General features: G+C 39.1%; 1 protein-coding gene across 4 annotated transcripts in view; it reads right to left on the reverse strand.

Moving 5' to 3' along the window:
- The window catches only part of Otud4 (OTU deubiquitinase 4), a 133,280-nt gene that overhangs the window by 82,694 nt on the left and 26,360 nt on the right, over window positions 1-24,226 (reverse strand). For 3 of the 4 annotated variants that reach the window (XM_051205820.1, XM_051205817.1, XM_051205821.1), the window contains 8 exons: window positions 20,126-20,288; window positions 17,905-18,025; window positions 17,147-17,202; window positions 16,307-16,384; window positions 15,572-15,710; window positions 14,844-15,098; window positions 13,714-13,754; window positions 7,845-12,683 (listed from right to left, as the gene is read on the reverse strand). In XM_051205820.1, coding sequence (XP_051061777.1) covers window positions 11,472-12,683; window positions 13,714-13,754; window positions 14,844-15,098; window positions 15,572-15,710; window positions 16,307-16,384; window positions 17,147-17,202; window positions 17,905-18,025; window positions 20,126-20,288 — 2,065 coding nt within the window. In that variant the 3' untranslated portion in view covers window positions 7,845-11,471. Of the gene's footprint in view, window positions 1-7,844; window positions 12,684-13,713; window positions 13,755-14,843; window positions 15,099-15,571; window positions 15,711-16,306; window positions 16,385-17,146; window positions 17,203-17,904; window positions 18,026-20,125; window positions 20,289-24,226 lie in introns of those variants that run through there. The other variant, XM_051205819.1, reaches the window with a different exon arrangement.

The raw sequence follows: 24,226 nt of genomic DNA on the forward strand, positions 1-24,226 counted from the left end.
GCTATGCACTTATTGTTGGTGTGGGATAATAATGTAGTCTTCTGTTTATGGGTAGGTTAAATTTTTTAATACTGCAGGTACTTAGAATGCAGAGAAACAAAGAATTTACTGATTTAAAATTGTCATAAAGAAAATTAAGAAGCCAGCCTAGTTTACAAAGCTAGTTCTGTCTGGGACAGCTAGGGTTATCACACACAGAAACCCTATCTCAAATCCAAAAAGAAGAAAATTAAAGTTTTTAGTTACTAGCTAATGACAATGTGTATTAATAAGTTGGTATTTTTCATGCAAATGGGATTTGAAAATACAGATTCAGATATCAAATTTACATACCAATAGGAAAGCTTATATACAAAGGGTGGTGGTGGTATACACCTTTAATCCCAGCACTTGAAAGGCAGAAACTCTTGAAACTTGAGTCCAACGTGGTCTACAGAGTTCCAAGACAGCAAAAGATACACAGAGAAAGTCTGTCTTGAAAAAACAAAAAATAAATTTTATAAAGGGAAATAAATAAGATTAATTTTAGGGAGGAAAACCTGGATAAAGTAAGGAAAGCATATTTTGAAATACTGTTTAGTTGTGGGGGAATCTCTGACCACCACAGCCAGCAGAGTAACAATTCGTGGGTGGCAAGAAGATAACTTCGTTCAACATGATGCAGTAGCTGGTATAGGTTCAAATTTGGAAACCTGACTATGAGCAGTTATTTTATGCATATTTATGCACAACACAATTTGGTGAAAAATGTCCTGGTGATAATTAACCCTGTGTGCATAATACATGATAAAGAACATGTGACATCTTCCATAACGTTAGGACAAGCTCAGCTCAAGATAACAGTCCTAGAGATGACCCAAGGTCTCAGCCAAGGGCAGAAATGTCACCAGGCTGTTAACCATTTCTCCTCTGAGCCTTCTAGACATGTTATCAGGCTGTGCATTCCTCCCTTTGAACAACCCTGTGTGTTTAACATTCAAGAAAATACAGTTGTTCTGAGGTAATCTTGACAAGGCTTTGTGAGGGAAGAAAGACAGATCCCAGGATGATGTAGTAACATTCTCTGGGGTCTAAGGTAAATGCATACAAAGAACACAGCTCAAGTCATAGTAATGTAAGAGCTTAGTAGAAGAAAAGTGTGATTATAGATTGTGGTGAACTTTTGGGTTTTTACATACTAACAGAATTGCAATGTCTGAGATCAGTAGATAGAAGTCTGAATCCCCAGAATCCACAAAAAAAGCCAGGAGGGCATGGTACTTTGTTGGATTATCTAGAATAACAAAGACTGGAACGCCAGGAAAGCTACCAGGTTAGTGTAGCATGAGTCTGATGTTGGGGTTCAAGATGAAGATTCAGAGAAGCTAAGCAGCCAAGCCACCAGAGAGCTCTTACTTCTCTACCAATTGATGGGAGATGTCATTCTGTAAATATGTTTCTCCTATTGGTTAATGAATAAGCAAGATAGACAGGGCTAGGAGATAAGGAGGATTCAGGAAGTAGTAGGGAGGAGTTTCAAGATGTAGGACCAACTGGGCCCTCTGGTAAGATAAGGCCATGTGGAAATATTTAGATTAATAGAAATGGGTTAATATTTAAGACAGAGCTAGCCAATAAGAAATGCTAATAACAGGCTAACAGCATTATATCTAATACAGTGTTTCTGTGTGTTATTTGGGGCTGACCCAGCTCTGGGACCAGGTTGGGAAACCAATACATAACAAAATGGTACCTTCAACTCGGCTACTGAGAACTTTCACTTTAAACTTAACAAAAGCTTTAAAAAGGGTTTTAGAAACAAAAGAACAGAAACAAGACATCTTAATAACAGCATTTTTCTCGGTTGGACTCTGTTTTGCTAGAGACAAGCAGAGACTTGCTTGTCTCCTTTAAGGGAGGTTTTCTGACTCAGCATAAGCAGCCAAAAAACAAACAAACAAAAACAAGACTGCAAGGCTTTTAAAGAGCTCTGCTAACAACTTAATGGGTGTGTATGAGAGCTGGCAATGGCAGTGACCACATCTCCAAGCCAGCAGCATGCTGCTGGATGGCAGTGAGCCCAGCTCTCAATTCTGGCGGTAAAGGTACCCACTGCCATCATCTTGGATCGACCGCAGCTGAAAGAACTGTGGCTTTCATTTTAGCAATGTTGTTGTTTACCAGATAAAGACTCATGGCCTGAAAAAGATAAAGATTTACAGTAAAGACAGATTAAGAAAAACCGCTAAAGGTTTACAGTGTGTTTTAAAATATACATAGGCTTGGGAGAGAAAAAGAAACAGGATAAAATAGTTTTAAAAAGAATAATAAAAAGAAAGAGTAGCTGGGTGTGGTGGCACATGCCTTTAATTCCAGCACTCAGGAGACAGAGGCAAGCAGATCTCTGATTTCAAAGTAAACCTGGTATACAGAGTTAATTCCAGAACAGATAAAAGTTACACAGAGAAACCCTGTCTCAAAAAAATGAAAAAATAGAAGTAAAAGAAATAGAATAATAAAAAAGCCACATAAAGATGGAAAGCACAAAGAGTCTGGATACTACATGTTGTTCTGTTATCTTTAAATTGTTTGACTGCTGAGGAAATAGCAACAACTGTTAAATGCTTCTGAATTAATCCAATTTATATATTTTAAAAATGCTTTGACTTCAAATTTTAAGTCCAAGGACAGGTTACTGGGAAAAAGGATTTCTATTTTTGTTTCCACAGAAAATAAAAAGCTGTGGATTCCTTCCAGACTAACATGGTTTGATCAAGCCAAGACCCCCTGAAGCAGTACAATTGGGACAAGGCAGCCTTGCAGACTACAGCCAAGATTTTTGCATCTTCTTAGGATCCCCATGACAGCGCCCCCTACCAGCAGGAAGCAGTTTGGAAAGAATGACACCCAAATTCCCAAATATTGTTTATAAATGCTTGTTTTCATTTAAATGGACTTGGTTATAAATGGTTAATGATCACAACCAATTCTTTTTAAAGGTAAAAAGGGGATTATGGTATAGATATGAATACTTTGTTTTAAAATGGATTTTCATTTATTGATACAATTTAAGGTCAATTTTGTAATAAGTGTATTTCTCCTCTTGTTTAGGTATTGTGTTTAGAAATATAATGTATAATTTAGTAGAGATTAGAGATAGTTACCTATGATAGTTAGGTTTTCAAGATGTATTTGAGAGTACAAGGTGATCCTACATTCAAAACAGCTGGACAAAGCAGCCTTACAGACTACAGCCAGGATTTCTGAATCTTCTTCGAATCCCCCATGACAGCGCCCCTTACCAGCAGGAAGTAGTTTGGAAAGAACAATGCCCAAATTCCCAAATATTGTGTATAAATGTTTGTTTTCATTTAATTGGACTTGGTTATATAAAATAAAATAAATTAAAAAAAACAAAACAAAGAATAAATTCTTAAAGTCAAAAACAAAAAAAAGATGTATTTGAGATGGACAGGCATTCTTCAAATCTACAGAATATGGCATTTAAAATGGTTTAGGGTTTTTTTTAACAGTGAGGCACAACTGCTCCTGGCAACACCACCTGCGTCAGAAAGGAAAATGGACCTTGAAGAAATGTGTTATGTAGTTTGCTTTCAATATGGCAAGACTAGCCATTTGGACAAGATACTGCTCATGTCTGTTTGACTTTATGCTATATAAACTGGACATGCAGGACCCACAGGAAAGTGACTGCTGATACAAGATGGACATTGCTACAGGGTTCCTGCTTCATGGAAGAATCTGCCAGACACAGAGAAAAGTGACTGGCAAACTACCAATACAGGTAGACAGTTTAGTTTCCTGCTTTGCTGAGGAGTCTGCCAGACACACTATGGCTGGCCTATAGGCTGAAGATGGAACATTACAGAAGAACTTCGGGTGACTGACCAGGCAGTGAGTTGTCTCTGTCTTTCTAGAATTTATATATTACCCTTCTGTGGTCTTTGATGGAGTTGAAGACAGATAGTTAAGGTTACAGTTTTCCTTAGTTAAGATTAAAGATAAATTACATATAAGACTTTAGACTCAAAGATAGGATGGATGATGGAATATTTCCTTTAAATCTTACTATGTTAATGGACTATTGTTAACTGTGATTTTTATTTGATAACTTGTGTGATATATTTTGCTATGCTAAAGTTAAAACCCTTCTTTATATTTTAGACAGAAAAGAGATGATGGGAGATGTCATTCTGTAAATATGTTTCTTATTGGTTAATTAATTAAGCACTGTTGACCAATAGGAAAGCAGGATAGGTGGGCTAGGAGACAAGGAGGATTCGAGGAGTAGGAGAGAAGAGATTCAAGATGGAACGGGGAGAGAAGAACGCCAGGGCCTCTCTCCAGTAAGATGAGACCACGTCGAAATACTTAGATGAATAGAAATGGGTTAATATTTAAGTCAGAGCTTGCCAATAATTAATGCTAACAGGCCAACAGAATTATATCTAATACAGCATCTCTGTGTGATATTTGGGGCTGGCATGGCTGTGGGACCAGACCAGCAGGGAAAACATACTCTTAACACCTCCTTCCTTGTCAGTTTGCACATAGCCTCCTCATTGATCAGCCATCCAAAAGTTATAATTTGTCTTTCTTCCATTTAGGCCATGTGACAGTTCTGGCTGGCAAGCTGAGAGCTAAAGTCACCTGGGTTACTTCTGGAAAACCTTTTGCTTTCCTTCAACGTATACTCATACTATTTCTTGTGGATATGATGCATGGAGCAGTTTTGTGGTCACAGAGAAGGGAAATGCCAAGGAAGCTTTACACATGCTTCTCTAACACACCTGATGCCAGCAGCCACTTCCTGTTTGTCAGCATCAAATGTCTTTCTCTTAACTCCTATGAGATGACCTGTGTGACACCAGCTCTAAGTGATTCCCCCTTTTTCCCCTTTTCAAGCCCCTAAAATCTATGCCAAGTTTTCCTACTAAATTTTCACATTTACCGAATTTTCCCAACTTTCAGTGAAAATATAAGTTCTGGGTCCAAACCTTACACATTTCTGCAGATCATGAAACTGACCACTGGCCCCACTCATTCCTTATAGAGAAGCCTTTGGATGGAGAACTTTAGCTAAACCCTGTGTGAGACTTCAGGGGCTGAATCTTGAACACAAAATTTTATAGGAAACAAAACAAATTTAAACACTAGACTTCACTTCTCACCGTTTACCTCATCCATCTGAGAAACAGTTTAGCAAGGGATGCAACCAGCTACGAGAAAGTCTTGCTTCCCACCCTCTGGCTTCTCTGCTAATCTGGGCAGTCCCACTGACAAACAACTGAAAGGGAAAATCCTCCCCTTCCTCACCACTTCAAAGTTCTGGAGAGCCAGTCAACTTATTCGTGGGGTTGGCTGAAGAGCTAGCCAGGCTCAGTGACTAAGAGTGAAAAGCCATATAGGAACCAACTATTGTAGATGCTTCCTAAAATATACACGTGAAAGGAATTGAAATGGAGTTATAATGCCTCAACTAGACATGCCACCAAGCAAAACCTCCAGAGGCAGGAAAACAGCTGTTGGCTAAAGAGATCCTATAGATGCCCCTCCCAAACCTCACAGGGTGTTGCCTAGACTATTGGCTACTCTCCAACTGAAGAAAAATCCAAAGTTCTATTGCTGAGGACACCAACTATGTCATCAAATATGTAGAAACTGAGCTAATGCCCAACCAGAAGCTCCCCCCTAGTGGCTAGTGTGCAGGGCGTTGAGAGTTACTTTACATTGCCAGAGGAGAAAGTAGTACCACCCAATGGCAAATGCTGCAACTTCCAACAGGGCCTGCATGATGTACTGGTACATACAGTAGTGGCACAAATGTCATGGGAGTAAGCACACATTTCACCTGTGTGTGCACTAACACAAATGTGTAAGTCTGAGGACAGCTTTGTGAAGCTGTTTCCCTCCCTGCACAATGCAGGTCGCAGGTGCTAACTAAGGCTTGGCCACAATGTATTCTGTACCTAAGCCATATCCAAAGCACCAACCACATTTTAGTTAGATTTAAAGCCCAATCCATACCTGGCACTACAAATGTAACCAAGAACCTGAGATTAACCAAGAACCAAGATTAAGCCATGGTATAGGGGAAAAAATGTTTTCCCAATGTTAACATCCTAATGATATAGTGTTATAGATCACTACTGCATTGCTCAACCCATCAGAACAGCTCTTTTCAATTGATGGTAACAGAGACCCACAACTGGTCAGTGTGTGGAGTGCATGACTTCAGAGCACTCAATGCTAAATGAGATATCTTCAGTAAAACCCTTCCCTAAAGGCTCTGCAATCTATGCAGAAGAATGTAAGAGCTGGTGGTGGTAGACGACTCCAAGGAAATGGTCTTCCAGATACAAAAGAATTGAAACACACCTGACCTCAGGGCGGGTTCAGGCACAGGTTCAAACCAAAGTCCCATCACTGAAAATGGAAGGTAGCCACTAACCAGGAAGCTATATGCAGTTGAACCAAGCTGAGGAAAGGAAAATCAGTCCATTTTCTCCAATAGAGTGCCACTGGGTATATCAACCACACACCAGGGAAGACCCTGTGCCAAGTAGTTAACCAAAACAAAATGCACTCCTTTTAGCGGGTACATTTTAGTGGAGTTTTTTATTTATGCTTTTTTGTTTCATTTATGAAAGAACAAGATGGGGAGGATCTGGCTAACATTGTGGGACTGGAAAAATATGACCAAAATACATTACACTAAAAATAATTTTAGCCAGGCGGTGGTGTAGCACACCGTTGATCCCAGCACTCAGGAGGCAGAGGCAGTTGGAGGTCGAGGTCTACATAGTGAGCTCTGAAACAGCCAGGGCTACACACAGAAACGCCATCTCAAAACCAAAACAAAATGTTTAATGGAAACACACACAACACAGCCCAGAATGCATGCTATGAGTGGCACAGACCTTGAATTCCTGCGCTGAGGCCAAGGCAGTGAATCTAAGTTTTAGGCCAGAAGGGAAGTACACTGAAGTGCATCCTGCCTTGTACAGAGCTCTTCCCAGTGCCCATGTCAGGCTGCTGTAACTGCCTCTAATTGCAGCTCCAGGGACTTCATAATCACTGGTGTTAAAGGGCACCTGCACCCATACACACAAGCTCACAAACATCTTTTGAAAAAAATTCACCAAAAAAGGCTTTATATAGCTCCCTGACTGACCCTAGATCCGTATCCATTAAGTATTTGCACCTGAATGAGCAGTGTTTTGAGTTCTGCTTCTGAGAAAACCTTGTGAACTCTCTTGAGGAAGTTCCTAACTTTTTAGCAAGCGCTGACATCAGTGACATGGTACTAATTCTTAGCAATTTACTTAATGAAGAACATGCACGCAAGTAATGTGTTTTTCAGGGCCAGGATGTAATTCACAGGTAAAATACGTACAGCCTGAACCTCAATTCCTAGGACAGCAAAAAAGCAAACAACTTTTAAAATATTTCAGTATATCTGATAACCTTATTTCTGTTTCCAATTTGTTCAAGTCTTTCTTCAGAAAACATTACTGACTGAGTGGGGGTGAGGGAAGACACAGAATGAAAACACTGGAGAGGTCCATTAGCCTCTGAATGTCTAGGTATTCTGCCTCCTGCTTCAGGGTGCGGAGATGGAGCATTCCCTGTAAAACCACTCACAATGAGGCTAAGAACATTCCTACCACTTACTAGCTGCAGTCATCCCATAGGTACAAATCCCACTTTGGGTTGTCCCTACTGTGATTATCTTCCGGCATGAGAAATACATGGAAACCATGTCATTTTCAAGAGTTTACTAAGATGAATCCTCAGATTTACACGGGATATATTGGGTTACCCAAAGACCAAAAACTCCCAAGCAGAATGGACAGACAGAATTTAATATATGCACACGGTTGTATATATAATGCAGCATCACACCATGTAGGGCATTGACTTGTTTTATACATTCAGATCATTTGAAACACTTCTTAAGGCTACGAAACAGAACATAGAAAAATAAACAGCAATATATTCAACACTTACAAAAGTGGTATGATAAAGAATATAAAGTACTATTCTTCAACACTTCAAAAGATATGTATAGATATGTATATATGTTTTTACAGGTAACATCACAAATGATCACATCTTCACATGCTTATTAAGTATTATTGTACTCAGTGTAAGGCTAGGATCATTTTTTCATACATAAATTTTTTCTAGCTTTGTAACAATGCAATTTTTAAACCATTCAAGTAAATTCAACCCCAAAGCTGCTGCTTCTCAGCATTAAAACATGCACCCACCCCTCTTACAGGATTTTCTAAAACTTGGAACTTTAGGGAAAGGAGAAAAAAAAAAAAAAAAAGTTCCAAATAGTGGGAGAGCCAATGGCTAAGTACTAAAAAATCTTAGCTCTTTCAAATTAACACACTCAAGTGAGCCATTATGAAGATTTTAAAAAAGCAATTAGACAAAAATCAGGAGTAAAACACAGTAAACAGAAATACAGCTTTCTCTTCAGAATGGATCTTGCTAAGTACCCTAAGTGAAAGAAAAACTTCACCTCATCTAAAACTGAAGGTAAAATAAATGAAGCAAAATAAATATTGCTAGTTTCCAGGATGGCTGAGTATTTTCTAAACCAGAAATGTTTAGAAAGGAACTGTATTGCACCGAGTCAATCACAAGCGAGTTTGCAGTTCACAGGCATTTTAGTTCACCCTTGGGCCAAAGGAAGCACTACAAAGATGGTTTGTAGCACATAACTGTCTCAGCACTGTGAGGATGGAAAACCTACTTCTGTCAGCTTGTGGCAGGTATGATCTGGGCCCTGCCATGTAACAGACTTATAGGAAACATGAAGGCTGCCAAGGAGTGCACAGGGTGAGAATGGAAGGTGTGCCTTGAGAGGGAAAAACTTGAAGAGACACAATACTGAAAGGAAGAGGTTGGGGTCTAGTCCAAGTAAAGCACCTAAACTAAAACAGATGAGCTTTGGTCAGCAGAAGCATTTGTTCAAAATGTGTCCCACCATAGGTCTCCTTATTTCCCAATTATAATACAAATGACTTTCAGCTGTCATCTTGTGTCAGCTCTTTCCTTGTGTCAAAAGAGGTCAAAATGCAACATGACAGTTCATTCGAAGTCTGACCTCAGCATAAGGCAAAATCCCCTGGATGGATACACGTAAAAACATACCTAAAGAAAGAAAAATGACCTTCATACAAAGATTAATCATTTTAAAACTACTAAAGTCCAAGTTGTATTCCAGAGGTCACAAAGAATACCACAGGCGAAAAGTCTTTCATCACTGACCCATCATGTCCCAGAGGTCAGGTAAGGAAACGGAAGCTCATCCAGCAGTTTCCCTCAGGAGCTACAAAGGGCTGTTCTTCACTAACCAGGAGAGACAGCAGCTGCACAGAAACCAAATGTTACTCTTTCCTGTCCATGTTTTAGACACTTCCCCAGTCAGAGAAACACAAAAGACATTGGAAACAGCTACTCCTAACTCCTGAGACCAAACATACCAACTTTTAAATCTAGTTCACTGTATCAAAAAGTAACTTTCATATTGAAACTACCGAGATAAAGACAATTCTACATAAAAAGCACAGACTAAGAGAAGGTCCTCTAGAGTTCTTCTCCATAATTCAGCCACTGATACTGAAGCACTGGCGAAAAAGAACCCTTACAACCATTCCAGCTTAGAAGCAGACAACAAACTCCTTTCAACAGGTTCTCGATTTTTCTACACATCCCAAGCTATAAATTTTTTACCTAGCACCATCATTAATAAAATGTTATCTTTCAAAGTGCTCTCTAAAGTCCTATGTTACAAAATTCCTAAATGCTAATCACTACTCAAATCAGCAGTTACACAAGACACGAGGGTAATTAAAACAGCACAGAGGTAAATCCCATCATTACAGTACAGCGGAACTTCACTGAGCCTAATCGACAGCCAAACGTTCCCACAAGATATCAGAGGACCCAGAAAACTAACTGCTTCTGTTTGTCATATTCAAGTTAATTGTGTTTGCTTTTAAGTAATCTGTCCCCCAAAACAAAAGCCACATCTATTTCTGGTTAGGTATTTAACACACAACATGCAAAGAAAATCACCACCATACTACTAATTGCATAGCACTCAAGCTGCCTGATCACAAGGTAATTGCAACATTAAAAAAAAAGAAAGGTAGGTTTTCACATTGATATATACAAATAAGGAATACAAAGTACAGTTGGTTTTACACAGTGACACAGATGAATGAATACTGTGTGAACTGTTTGAGTCCAATCTCTAAATGAGATCAGAGTGCCACATGCAAACAGAGGGTCTAGTGAATCCTGCAGACTGGAAGAAGCAGATCAGACACGGCACTGATGGGTTAAGAGCTACAAAATGCAAAGCACCCTCTAGCAGCATCCTCTAGAAGAACTAGAAGTCACAATCACGTTCTTTTTATACAGTAATTCCAGCTAAGACAAGGTGAACATGCAACTGTAAAGTGATAAACATAACCAATGGTGCAGGGAGAAAAACAACACTTTATAGAGAAGCCTATCAAGTAAAAATCTTAACATTTCTCACAAAATATTTAGAATCTGTCAGTGCATTAGTGTTAAAGTGGCATTAAAAAAAAAAAAAAAAACCTCTGCAGTTTTAACAGATGCAGATTATTCTCAAAATGCATAGCATCTATATTCCTTCCGAGTAGGCACCATGATATTTACAGCAGTGCTAAGAATTCTTGATGGAAACAGCCGTCTCACCGGACTTCCTACTATTTCTTAAACATCTATTGTATGCAATCTCAAGTTCAACAAATACTCACCAAAATTCAAAAATATACCCTATGGATATTAAAAGAACTATATACAACAATTCTGAGACACAGGTTAATAGGCTGCCTCGTGTGTAATAGTAGAGAGAAGACGTTATTCAAGTTTGACAGATACTGAGATGAAAGGCCTTTGGGTTGGAAGCATATTAAAAGACAACAGTGTTTTAGGCTGAGAACTGTTTGAGCCCAGTTTATGACTAAGGCATTGCATAATAAAATATACATTTCTATTTGGTGCAATGTTATGTTTTGGAATCTATAGTATGTTGAATGCTTTACTTTCTCGTCACTTTAATAAACACTAAAAAGCACACATTTCCAATGTTTTAAATCAAACTTACACAAGAGAAAAACAATCAAACACTAAGTCTACGTTTTATATTGAGCTGTTTATAAAAAAATACTTGAAGTCATGTTTACTTTTTGTGGGGGCAGTAACCTAATAAACAGATTCAGAGTAAGAAAAACCACAATGCCAAAAATTCATCTGCCCCTTGAACTCATGTCCAAAGTTTCATCCAGAATAGGAATTAAGGGTAAAGGGGGAGGGGAGAAGATAGTTCCAATTTGGGTTTTTATTTTAATGTTTGTAAAGCCTTCACAAATACACCTAAGAAAAGGCTTCAGCTCTACAATATGAGCAACAATTAACAACTAAGAGTGTTGTCCCCTATGGCCATCTCCCATCCCTGATCTCCTCCTATCTCCCCTATATGGGCGCCCTCTAACATTTCGATGGTATTGAAACCCTTCATCCCGGCTTCTGGTAGGCTGCCCTTTCCAGGACTCCTCGCCTCTCACATGTTGATAGCCACCTCTACCAGAAGAGCCCCAATCACTTTTGTATTTCCTGCTTCCATAAGTTTGATTATAAAACTGCTTGGGTCTGCCACTTCTCAGTATATTAGACACTTCATTCTCATCTTCTGAACTCTCTTCTTTTGGTCTTTGCAATCTATCCACAGAGTTGACCCCAGGGCCGACCACATCCGTAGCAGTCTTGGGGTCTTTTACTTTCTCTGGTTTTTCTTTCAGACTCTGGATGGTCCTCTTAGGCTCAAGTTCAGCAGACACGGTTTCTCTCTCTCTGTTTAGAATCTGAGTGGGAGGATGAGCCTTCCCCTCTACTCCAGGAGAGACGGAAGCCAAAGCTATGTCTGCCTTTCGTGTCTGGGATGACTGTTCCACTCGGCCTTCATGCTTGCTAACACTTGCTTCAGAGAGAGAATGTGCACCTTCAACTCTGGCTTCCGGAAACTCGCTCACTGCTGAGACAGACTCACATTCCTTAGACAGATCTAGGTTCTCCAAGGGCAAATCCAGTTCCGCTTTATCATCAGAGGACAAGACAATATTTTGCCTCATTACAGGATTTTCTACGAATCCCTGAAAAGGATACCCATACCAAACATGAGGAAAGAAAGGAGGTGCAATGGGAACTGGACCTAAGAACGGGTTCGGTCCAAAGGACGGTTGTGGGTACATGTTCTTGCCACTTAGTGACTCTTCATATTCAGCATGAAGAAGCTGCCCAGGATTCTCAGACTCAAGTTCAGGTTGATAAGACAATTGTCCATGACCTTCAGACACCTGAGATGGGGGGATAACCAGAGGTGAAGAGAATGCAGGAGGTCCCATCTCTGCCTGCGGCAACTGTCCATTAACACTGGCCTCAGGGTGCATAGAGTAATGAGCATCAGTACAAGGACAGTCACTTTCACTCTGAGCAGGAGGGGCTTCTTGGAACCAAGTATTCTGAGGATACACAGGAACAGGGACTTTGGGGTACATCCTACAGGCTGCCATGTAGGCCTGGTGCAGAGGATACAGGTAAGAATGTGGGGCCCACATAGGACAACTATATGCCTGAAAGACACAAAACAAAATAAATTTAAAGGTTAAAAAGTTGTCTTTCTGCAAGTACTTAGTTCAAGTGAAGTCTCTCATGTCTACAACAGTATGTACTCTAAGTCCAAATACAAGATGATCTGTGGCATGCAACAAGAAAAGAACTAGAACCAAGTTCATGACCTCGTTCCCTGGGTTCTTACTTAATGCAGGTTCATAGGAAGCATTACCTCAGTCACTGGGAGTTTAGTCAAACCCACTCACATCCTAACTCAAGCCTGCCAGGAAAATGCTCTAACAGGAAAAGGTCTCCAGCAGTACTAATTATTCTAGGAGCTCTCAAATTACTCCAATAGCCGAGGATTAACAGATCAGATCTCTTAACAAAGGAAATTAATTCCTTCCTCTGTTGGCATTTAACTAAAAAAACTGAATTACAAAGAAAACAGAACTAGATGACAATATAAATCCACCATGAACTAGAAAGTGTAACCAAACAATAAATACAGCACACAGATTTATGGAGCTGTCTACTGGACTGAGGCACTTGATAGTCTTATGTTCATAGGATGACCAGAAAAGAATTCAAGTCAAAGACAATAAAACCCTGACATGGGCTGTGAGTTCTGTAGATTCTTTCTTTTTGCTGTGCTAGTGAACAATATTCCCACCTTACAAAATGACACAATGTTACTTCCTCCAATCTTCTCAATGGAAGCAGCTTTGCATAATAAATCAGAGGCTTCAGAGACACCTACTGGTTTGCAAAGGATGACATAATCTAAATTTGCTAAAGTTGAACTTCAAACTAAGAGCTTTTATCTAACTCCCCATCAAAGACATTCCCATAAGCAGTCCAGGAAAACTGGATTGGCATTTCATATATTCCAAAGCCAAGCCATCAGCAATTAAAAGAAACAGCAAGCAAAAACTAGAACCTGTCCCATAACCAAACATGAAAGGTACCATTTAGTAATTAAGAGTTAAATATTTTAAATTTTACTATTTAGTGATGAAAGTTAACTTTAAAAGGATAAAATGTAGATACCTTTACACCAAGATTGAAGAAGAATCGAAGAATATTCTTATCTGAAAATGAAACATTTTTTAATTAAAAATACAATCAATGCTTTTATTACCTTCATCAATCATTATAGTTCTATAGACATTTTCCTGCCAGACTGCCTGCACAATAAAACACAAAAATGGAAACATAACTAAAATCCAGGCTGTTACTAGAGAGAACTCTGTGTGACTCTTCTCTGCATTAATATCTAAGTCCCTGAAGCCAGGTGGTGGCGGTGGCACACATCTTTAATCCCAGCAATGGCGGCAGTGGCAGGTATATCTTTGTGAGTTCAAGACAAGCCTGGTCTACAGAGTTCCAGAACAGGACCCAAAGCTATAGAAAGACCCTGTCCCCCCTCCCCCCACCAAAAGATCTAAATCCCTGAATAGCTTAACATTAGTTTATGTGATTAAAATTCAATCTGGGAGACAACTCAGATGAACACTGGGTGGTTTCATCTGAACCACTGTGTGGTTTCAAAAATTATAAAACAGTGGGCTGGAGAGAGGGCTCAGTTGTTAATGAATACTGGGTGCTCTTCCAAAGGTCCTGAGTTCAATGCCACATGGTGGCTCACAACCACCCATGAGATCTGGTGCCCTCTTCAGGTCTGCAGGCAGAACACTATATATATATAATCTTTTTTTTTTTAATTATAAATGCAAACATTGGAGAAATAGTAAGATTTCCATAAACCAAATTGGGTATTGGTAATACATACTTCTATAACCCAGAACCCAGGAGAAAATGAGCAGAATACAAGCCCCAGGCCGGCCTGAGCTACATAGCGGACACTACCTACAAAACAAGTAAAAGCCTAGAAATGATTTCAAAGTTGTCGAGGTTATTTATGGAAAAGAAAAAAAACAAGCACATACCAGAGGCTTCATTAAGCACAAAACTCATTTTCTACCAAGTCCAAACTAAAATAAGCCTAACAACCACATGACTTTCTTTAGTCAACAAGCAAACCTCTACTTTTGCTGAATGAGACCCTTTTAGAGCTTAGTAAGGGCTAGACCTCTAGTTTCTACTTGTATCTTTCCAGTTTTCATTTAGTCTGTTTTTGCTCAAGGAAAACAGCACTATGGAGCTGGAAACACCCTCACCTTTAGGCAGGTCCTCGCCGGTCTGACACAGTGAATAAGGTGGTGCAATGGCTCGATCTCCCTTCTCACTACAAGGAAAACCAGGGTAGAGTGGGTCTTGATAAAGGCTCATTGTCTGAGGCAAAGGCATCAAGGGCTGGTTAACTGCCTGAATTGACACAGGTACTGGAGAGGGTGTTAAATGTGCTTGTGACACAGCAGCATCAGGTCCAGAGGTCTGTGTCACTGGCAAAATGGGAATCTGAGCAGGGACACCTAAGAAAGACAAAAAGAAACAAAAAAGTCTAAATCATTTTCATTTAGAAATAAAGGTTGCATTAAATGTATACTGCACAACTTAAGACGCCTTGTAAAGCATGCAGTATACAACTTTAATGACAATTCAGGAAATATGCTGAGTCAATGTCTTCCAACCACAGTTTCCAAACAAAAGACCATTTAAGGAACTCTTGGAAAGAGTCCTAAAGGAGATGTGACAGTGTGGCCTATGCAGGAAACACCAACAATGGCCAACAACTGGTGACTGGCTCACATGTCACACCCAAGACAATAAAAGCATACCCCAATGATCACTGTGCACATATGTGTACGTGCCCTCCAGAACTAAGCACGGAGCCCTAATGGTCTCCACATTCATAATTCTGCTGTGCTCAAGCAGAAATGGAAGCCTAAGATTTAAAAAGAATTTTTGTTAACTGGTTGGCAATTTAAAAAATTTCTTCTCTAACCTGTTGGTCCAAAAGTTGTAGGCTCACTTGGCCAGGCTGGCACAGTGGCTGGTAAAGAAGGCACCGCAGGAGTGAGATGTACTTCTGGAGAAACTAGAAGGGGAGCTGGATTTGACAAAGATATATGTTCTGCTGGCTTCTTCGAGAATTGGGGACGGGGGGAAGGAAAAAAAAAAATTTGATCATTTGACTTTGACACAAATTTTAGTAAGTTTATCTTTAGTGAAGTATAAAAGGTCCTACTATAAAGCTAAGAACTGTTCATGCCAATCTCAGAGTTTACCCACTGGGAAAGAACACCATGTAAACTCAGTTCATGTTAACAAGGTTGCTAGTGCGAGTCACAGGCAGAAACAACAAACTCTGAAGACAAGTGAACAAAATCATAGAAATTCCCTTAAAGTCCTTAGCTTTTTTAAAGATTCTTAACTAAAAATAAAAAAATAAAATGCATTTAGGTACATTCATTTTATGGGCACAAAGAATGTTGATACAACAGAAAATAACTATCAAAATGTCTTGCAGAAACTGAAGTGTTTTCATTTACTTGGTAAACTAAATATATACAGAATAATTCACAGGAATGTCAGAGAATGGCTATAAAATGACATTCCATAAACTTTTATACCATTTTAGACTAAACAGAATAAATTTAAATAAATTTATCACATAAGATATGAATTCTTCCATTTACAACATAGATGAAGGAGCCTGGTGCCTAGTGCAGTAACTTACTTGTTCTATAGGAGATGGGCACTCTGCCTTCTTTGACTTAGATGGTGATGAAACTCTTGTACATTTATCATCACTGACCTTTGGGAGCAAGAAAAAGTCACATTGTGAATAAGAGAACTCCTTCATGGGTAATAGTTTCAAATTCGTACAGAGTAACAGCTCTGAGAACCCACTCCCACTTAAACTTGGCCTGCACATCGGTTTAAGGTCACATTACTAGGGAGCTTTTATATGGGGTCTTCTAAAACATAGCAGTTTACTTTACAAACATCACTTTATAGAGAGGTATAGAATAAACACTGAGGCCTCGTGTGGTGGTACATGCCTTTAATGCCAGAACCCAGAAGGCAGGTGTATCTCTGTGAGTTCAAGGCCAGCCAGATCTGTAAGCTTGAGTTTCAGGACAGCTTAAAAGAAAAAACTTTTGGTGGGGTGTCTCAGCAGCTAAAGTAAAAGCCACCAAGCCTGGTGACTTGAGCTCAATTCCTGGTACTAATTAACATAGACTAAACATAGTAAATAAAAGTGACTCCTGCAAGTTGCCCTTTGCTCTCCACACATACAGCATGGTGTGCACCCATGCATATACATCAAATAGATAAATGTTTTAAATATATGTAAAACCTTTAGCTTGCCAGGTGATGGTGACACATGCCTTTAATCCCAGCATTTGGGAAGGGGAGGCAGGTGGATGTCTATGAGTTCAAAGCCAGCCTGGTCTACAAACTGAGTTCCAGAACAGCTAAGACTGTCACAGAGAAACTGTCTCGAAAAGTCAAAACAAACAAATAATAAAGGGATGAATGAATGAGGGAATAAATAATTAGGTAAATTCTTTACCTCCACTGTGCTTGGCTCCAGCTTTTTGTCCACATGAGTATGGCCACGCAGGGAATCTGTAACAGATTAAGAATAAGAAAGTGAGCTTCAACCACCAGTCAGATTTAAATACAGAAAAACAATTATGGTCTTAGCTCAAGTCAGATATGTGCCACTAGATAGACAACTTGACAATTCTCGGTGTCTTTTCCCAATACAGCAACCTCTCCTTATCTATAGCAAATTCAGCAGACATCTGAAACTGTGAATGGTAACTAATCTTGTATTTAACTAAGGTATCTTTCTCCTGAATTTATACAGTCAGCAGAAACAAATATTGAAGTGAAATAGAATTACAACTATTCTTTAACCTCTTGCATAGGCCTTCTACTCCCACCTTTTCAATTAAAGCACGCTGACTTCTCTTTGGCATACTCAAGATGCCAACACCACTAGAACACAAGCACAGCTACACCGAGTCAAAGTGATATTCAAGAAAGCTTCTAAGGGCTAGTGTGCAGGCAGCACATATAGTATGGAAACACCAGCCCTTCACATGTGAACAGGAGGCACCAGTATCCCAAGACATCATGCTACTCAAAACAGCATTCTTAGGAAGTATTTCTAAAATCCTTCACTTAGGATTTCCAGATCACAGTTTACTTGAATACCTAAAACAGGCCCCCCCCCCACACACACACAAAAAAAAATCCCACAAAACAAAACCACAAATAAGGCAAAACAGCCAGAGAGATCAGACATCTTCAGTGAAGGAGTACCTTTGTCCTTCCGTTCCTCTGCATCTGCTCGCCGCATGCTTCCTTTTCTATCCCTTGCATGTGAAGACTTCCTCTGGACACACGAGCTGCTATTCTGAGGTGACTGACTGACTGATGGGCTCTTTTAAAAAAAGCCACGCTTTGCATTAAAATTTTACAAACATGAATACAAGTTCTACAAATAACATTCATACTTCTAACCAAGAATCTCAAAGATCATAGCCTTATATTTTTATACTTTAGAATCTACTTAATGGGTATAGTTATAGATATCATCTAGAGACCATATTTAATGTGACCTAAACTAATAGTCTAATGATGAATCAAAGTTCCAGGTAATCAGATTTTCAGCCTAATTTAATACTTTACATATCATTTTAATAAATCACACTGACCAAATTGTCATGTTGCAACATTGTTTGCATAACAGTAATATCTTCTGTACCAACCTTCCTAAGGTCCCTTGTGAAGGGAAAGATATCAATTAGCAGGTATCACTGGCATGACAGTCAAGGGCAAACCACCTGAGCTCTCAATGACCCAACCACATCATTGGTAAAACAGAGACCAGAATAAGTTGCTGGATTGGGGTTTTTTGTTTGTTTGGTTGGTTTATTTGGTTTTTGTTTGTTTCTTTGTTGAGAAAGGGTTTCTATGAGTAGCCCTTGCTATCATGGAACTCACTTTGTAGACCACAATGGCCTCAAACACAGAGATCTGCCTGTCTCTGCCTCCCAAGTGATAAAGGCGTGTGCCACCACTAGCCAGCTAAAGTTGGATTTTTGAGACAAATTATCACTGAAAGTTCTAGATTCTTGTGACAGCACTCCTAATGAATCACAACAGGAAGGAGGTTCAGTGTTCTAATCCAGCTTTTTAGTAAACAAATCTAAGTCACTATAAATCCAACACCAAAAAATCTAAATCTAAAGTCTGGAAGTATGAAAACCAAATTTTAATTATAAAATTTCACAATCTGTGACCATATAACAGTAGCACTATTTTTGCCATTTGAGGATAGGATTAAGTGACTACAGAATTAAGTGATAAGCCTCTTATGGAAAAGCTATGTGAAAACAATTAAGACATAAATGGAATGTCTTTAGCACACAGACAGTGCCTACCACACAGGCATACCTGACTTGAGTACATTTTGCAATCCTCCCTAAGCTCCATACTGAACTTAGTCAGGATCTTTCAAATGGAACTTCTCTCTCAGAAAGGAGACAGAAGAATGAACATATGCAGCTTGGATCTTGTCCTGGGCACAGTGTAGCCTACAACAGCATTCCTCCTTGTTGTTTCATTCACTGTTACCAAGACTTAACACAAGCAAGGGGTTCCCAAGATAATCAATTAAGCCCTCCTTGTCCTGTCAATGACACTCATCAACACGACAATGGCTTTCCTTTCTGATTGTCCCCCAAAGTTAAGGAAACTGAAGGGAGAGTCATTGCTTTCATCATAATATCTCGTACAGCCCAGGGACCAACACATGGAACAAAACAAATCCATGTGTTTCTTGCTTAAACCAATATGGTATTATATTAGTGTACACATCAAGTTTATGTTTCCTGGCTGTTCAGAAAACCTTATAAAAAGACAACTGAGTCTTAGCCTCTATACTGCAGGTTCAGCTTGTAAATACTAAAGCCTTTCAGACTGAAAGGAAATACTCATCACTGTCAAGTGAACAAATCAGTTTACTTGCTCAACTGTCACCAGCTTTTTTCAGTAATATCTACAGACCCAGGATTAACTACAAACTCTACTTTTACTGTCCCTCCTTCCTTTTTTCTTGACACAGAATTTGACTATCTTGCCAAGATGGCCTTAAATTCAGGAACTGTGTTCCTTCTCAAGTAGATGGAATTACAAGCACATAAACCAAGGTTTACATAAACTTTAAAATACTTTCAGTTAAAAAAAAAAATTAAATTCAGGGCTGGAGAGAAGACTCAGCAGTTAAGAGCACTAGCTGTTCTTCCAGAAAACCTGGGTTCAATTCTCAGCACCCACATGGCAGCTCACAGCTCTCTTTAACTCCAGTTCCAGGGCTCTGACACCTTCACACAGGCATATATGCGGGCAAAACACCAAATGCACATAAGATTAAATAAATGATTTAAGTTCACCATCAGAAATTATGATTTACTACATATAAACTGTATCAAGAAGGATTCCTAAACATTAACTCTTTATAAAGTCTATACAAAAGTACCGAAAGGGCAGGGAAAGCCTGTTCGTCCCGGTTCTGAATCTCATACAATAAACGAGACTCTTCGATAGCTTGCTTCTCTCTGCGCTCTTCTGGGGAAAGGCCAAAATAGTAAGGTTCTCGACTCATGTGATCAGAATCTTCAGCTCTTTCACGATCAGGTTTTCTGTCAAATAAAACATTATTTCAGGAAGAAAAAAAAAAAAAAAGAGGCAATGTACAGAAAACAAAAATGCAATCATCTATTTAGTCGGACAAATATCCAACAACTACACCACAACACTTTGTAATTTAGGAAGCTTACAACAAACAAAAACACGTCATTTAAAGCTACTTTACAAAGTTAAATAAAAACAGTGTAGTGATGGTGCATGCGTTTAATCCCAGCACTTGGGGGAAGGCAGAGGCAGGCAGATCTGAGTTCGAGGCCAGCATAGTCTACATAGCTAGTGTCCCAGGACACAGAGAAACCCTGTCTACAAAATCAAAACACAAAGTTAGATAAAATGTACAATGGCATATAACAAAAGTATAATTCACTTCCGAAGTAACTGAATTGTTTTACCTGAGGGCAGGAATGTAAGCACTGTATCTTTATAATACTATCACAGAAATTTACTGTCAAAAGAAAAGACAAGACAAGACCAGCAAATGGCTGATAGCTTGCCAGCAAGTCTGGCCATCTGAGTTTAATCCCAGAATTCACATGAATAAAGGAGACCAGTGATGCCTACATGTTTTCTCCTGACCTCCACATGTAATAGCACACATGCCTCCCCCTCATACAAACGTTAATTAAAATGTAAAGAAAAAAATTTTAAGAGATGAAGAGAAAGCATTCTGATCTCCTGTTCTAAAAGTAATGACCAAATGAGACACAAAGACTTAATGCTTTCCCTGCTGATGTCTGGTCAAATTGCACAATTATTGACAATACCAAGAAAAGCAGAGAACTGAAAAGAATGAGATGTGTCAGACTGAGTTATTGTCTGTCATTGCCACCTCAATGTAACGTTGGTCAAAAAAGAGATCACAAGAGATCCAATAATGTATTTAGTAACAATTCTAATATTCATATATGGCTTGCAGCCATTAAAAGTAGTATGAGGGGCTTGCCATGGCTTAGCAGATAAGATGGCACCACTGCCCAGGATGACCAGCAACCTTGTGGCAGGCTGACAACACTGAGCCATCTCCTCTGTGGAAGACAATGATTTGTCCTTAATGGAGTACATACTTATTCAGGTTATGAATTAGCCATTCTTGCACAAAATGCATCTGCCAAAATCATCATCCATGAAGTTACAGAGTGCCTGATCCATCATCTTAGCATTTCACAGTGTTGTTTCTGACCTTGAAACTCACTTTGCAGCCACAAGTGGACAGTGTACCCATAATCAAGGAACCCCCTGATCTTACCATGTTCCCACCACCCTGAAGCAGCTGGCCTCATAGAATGATGGGTTATGGTTATTTTGCCTACACTGATTAAAATACTAAGTGCAAAAGGAACCAGGCCTAAACAAGTATTCAAGTGCGACTAATGACAACTAGCTGACACGAAAGAATTCCATCCGCTAAGAACCCACCATGGACCAAGTGTTCCCAAATAGCAGAAATTATCTTACAGTTAAATGATAATTAAAACTGATAGTCTTAACTAATTAGATTAGTGTCCTGATTAGTATTATGTCAACTAGACAACAAGCTAGAGTCATTTGGAAAAGAGAGACAACCAATTGAAAAAATACTTCCATAAGATTAGCACCAACAGAAGAATCTGTCTAGCATTTCCTTGATTAGTGATTGATGGGGAGAGTGGGCTATAAATGCTTTCCCTGCCGATGTCTGGTCAAATTGCCCATCTATTCAATGATACACTCATAGCCTTAACAAAATAAGGAATTTAATCATGTCCTTTACATCAAAAGGGGGAAACTTTCACATTTTAGGCCTTTCAGACACTACAAATCTAAACACCACCCATATTCCTTTATACTTATGACTAAAACTTCACTTTTTAAACACAACAAAAAAATTAAAAATAATGTGAGTAGTCTTCAGGGGGATTAAACGGGAAAATGAGGGCAAACTGGAATCAATAAAGTTTTTTACAATCTTTCTTCTGAACAAGGAATGCAAACAAAAATTGCATGTTACTCAAATTCCCTTGGAGGCCAATGGGTTATTAAACCGGCAGTGCAGTAGCATGAGTTATTTTAAAGTTTTCACCACAATTATTTTTAGTACAACCTGTCTGCCTTCCTCCAGGGCCTTCCTCCACGCTTCTCCTCCATGGTTATGCTTTGATACTGTCCACCTTTCTGTTTTGTTGACAGTATCCACTGGATATGTACTTTCATGCTTACATGGGCTCCTTCAGGATTTTCTGTGGGTATTTCTAATTCTCTTGTTCCCTAATAAGAGAGTCTTAAGCTAAGAATTAAAATTGCTCTGAATCCTGAAGATCCCAAATCTTATGGAAATAGAGTTAGGTTTTAAAAAAGTTAATGGCTATTGTTACTAAGTAGGTAAGTAGGTTTTGTTTTTTTTTTTTTACTTCAGCTTGCCCTTTGACATAAATGATCAAGCTCTGGCGGGGGGTGGGGGGGATGGGGTGGGTGGGGTAGGTGATGGGTGGGGGGGGGGTGTTGGTTCACAAGAGCCTGTCCTTTTTTGAAGGTGTATTTTACTGAGATTCCAAACTTATAGTGTATAATTAGTAGTGGATGGTTCTTTTATCAGCTTCTCTACTGGCAGATGTGCTCAGAGTACACTGGCATGCACAATGCCTCTCCCTAACTAGTCAGTTGTAGAGAAAATGCCAGTTTCTTATGTAGAACTTGATTTTGTCAAATAGTTCTTTATGCATTTCCTTTCTAGGATCCCATTACAGCTAAGAACTGATAATGGTCCTACTCATACTAGCCAAAAAAAAAAGATTTCACAATTTATGGAATATTAATTGTTACTGAAATCCCTTACAATCCACAGCAGGGTCAAGCTATGTGGAATGATACCATCAAACAGCAAATTTAAAATAAAAGGGGGTACCAGGCAGTGGTGGCACATACCTTTAATCCCAGCACTTGGGAGGCAGAGAAAGATGAATCTCTTTGAGTTCGAGTCAAGCCTGGTCTACAGAGTGAGTTCCAGGACAGGCTCCAAATCTACAGAGAAACGCTGTCTCAAAAACCAAAATAAAAATCCCCTCAACATCAGCCACACTTAAGTATTTTTCACTTTACTTCTGCTCAACAGCATTTGCCCTGAAGTAGACACAGCCTAAAATATGTTAAGTGGAAGATCTAGAAACTACTCAATTGAAAGGGACTGATGTACTCAAACATTAGAGCGAACTTAGGCTTGTATCTTTCCAAAAAACAAGTGAACTCCCAGATGGCTCCAACTCTGATGCATCTGACCATGACAGCATCCTGGAGACCACCAAAAAAATGAAGTATGTGAAGGTAGATGGCAAACTCATCAAGGAGACACACTATGAGAAAGAATAAAGTCATGAATTGGGGAGGCATCAAGACTTTACCAAGCCAAGACCTTGGGAAGACAAGGACACAATACTACTGATCAAAAATGTTATTGTTGTTTACTGACTATCATATCTCAATTTGCACCTCATCAACACAGAATCCAAATGCCTTGTCAGTTTGTCAGTGGGGATTAAAAGGCACACCTGTAATAGGAGACAGTGTGATGCTGTTTTGCCATGACATAGATTTTTTTTTTTTATCCTTTGGGATACAGTATCATCTATAAATATGTAGCCAGAAGGGGGACATTTCAGTTGGACTAATCTAACTGATCAGGCAAAATGCAATATAGATTTTAGCAAAGTCATGTACTCTCCAGAAGACTGATAGTGGGAATTACAATTGCATGAAGATTTAAAAACAAAAAAAAATAGTATAAATCATTCCTGGGCTCTCCAAAAGAAATTTAAGGCACAGGAATTACTCATATTAATTATCCACAAATTAACATGAGACAAAGTAGAATCCACCCACAACCATTTTCATAGTGCTCTCATGTTCGGTTAATGTTGGCTTTTCTTTAAATCACACTATGTTATAAAGTATTTATATA

The sequence above is a fragment of the Phodopus roborovskii genome, unplaced genomic scaffold (assembly GCF_943737965.1).
Source record: "Phodopus roborovskii unplaced genomic scaffold, PHOROB, whole genome shotgun sequence".
In the NCBI taxonomy this organism is placed as follows: domain Eukaryota; kingdom Metazoa; phylum Chordata; class Mammalia; order Rodentia; family Cricetidae; genus Phodopus; species Phodopus roborovskii.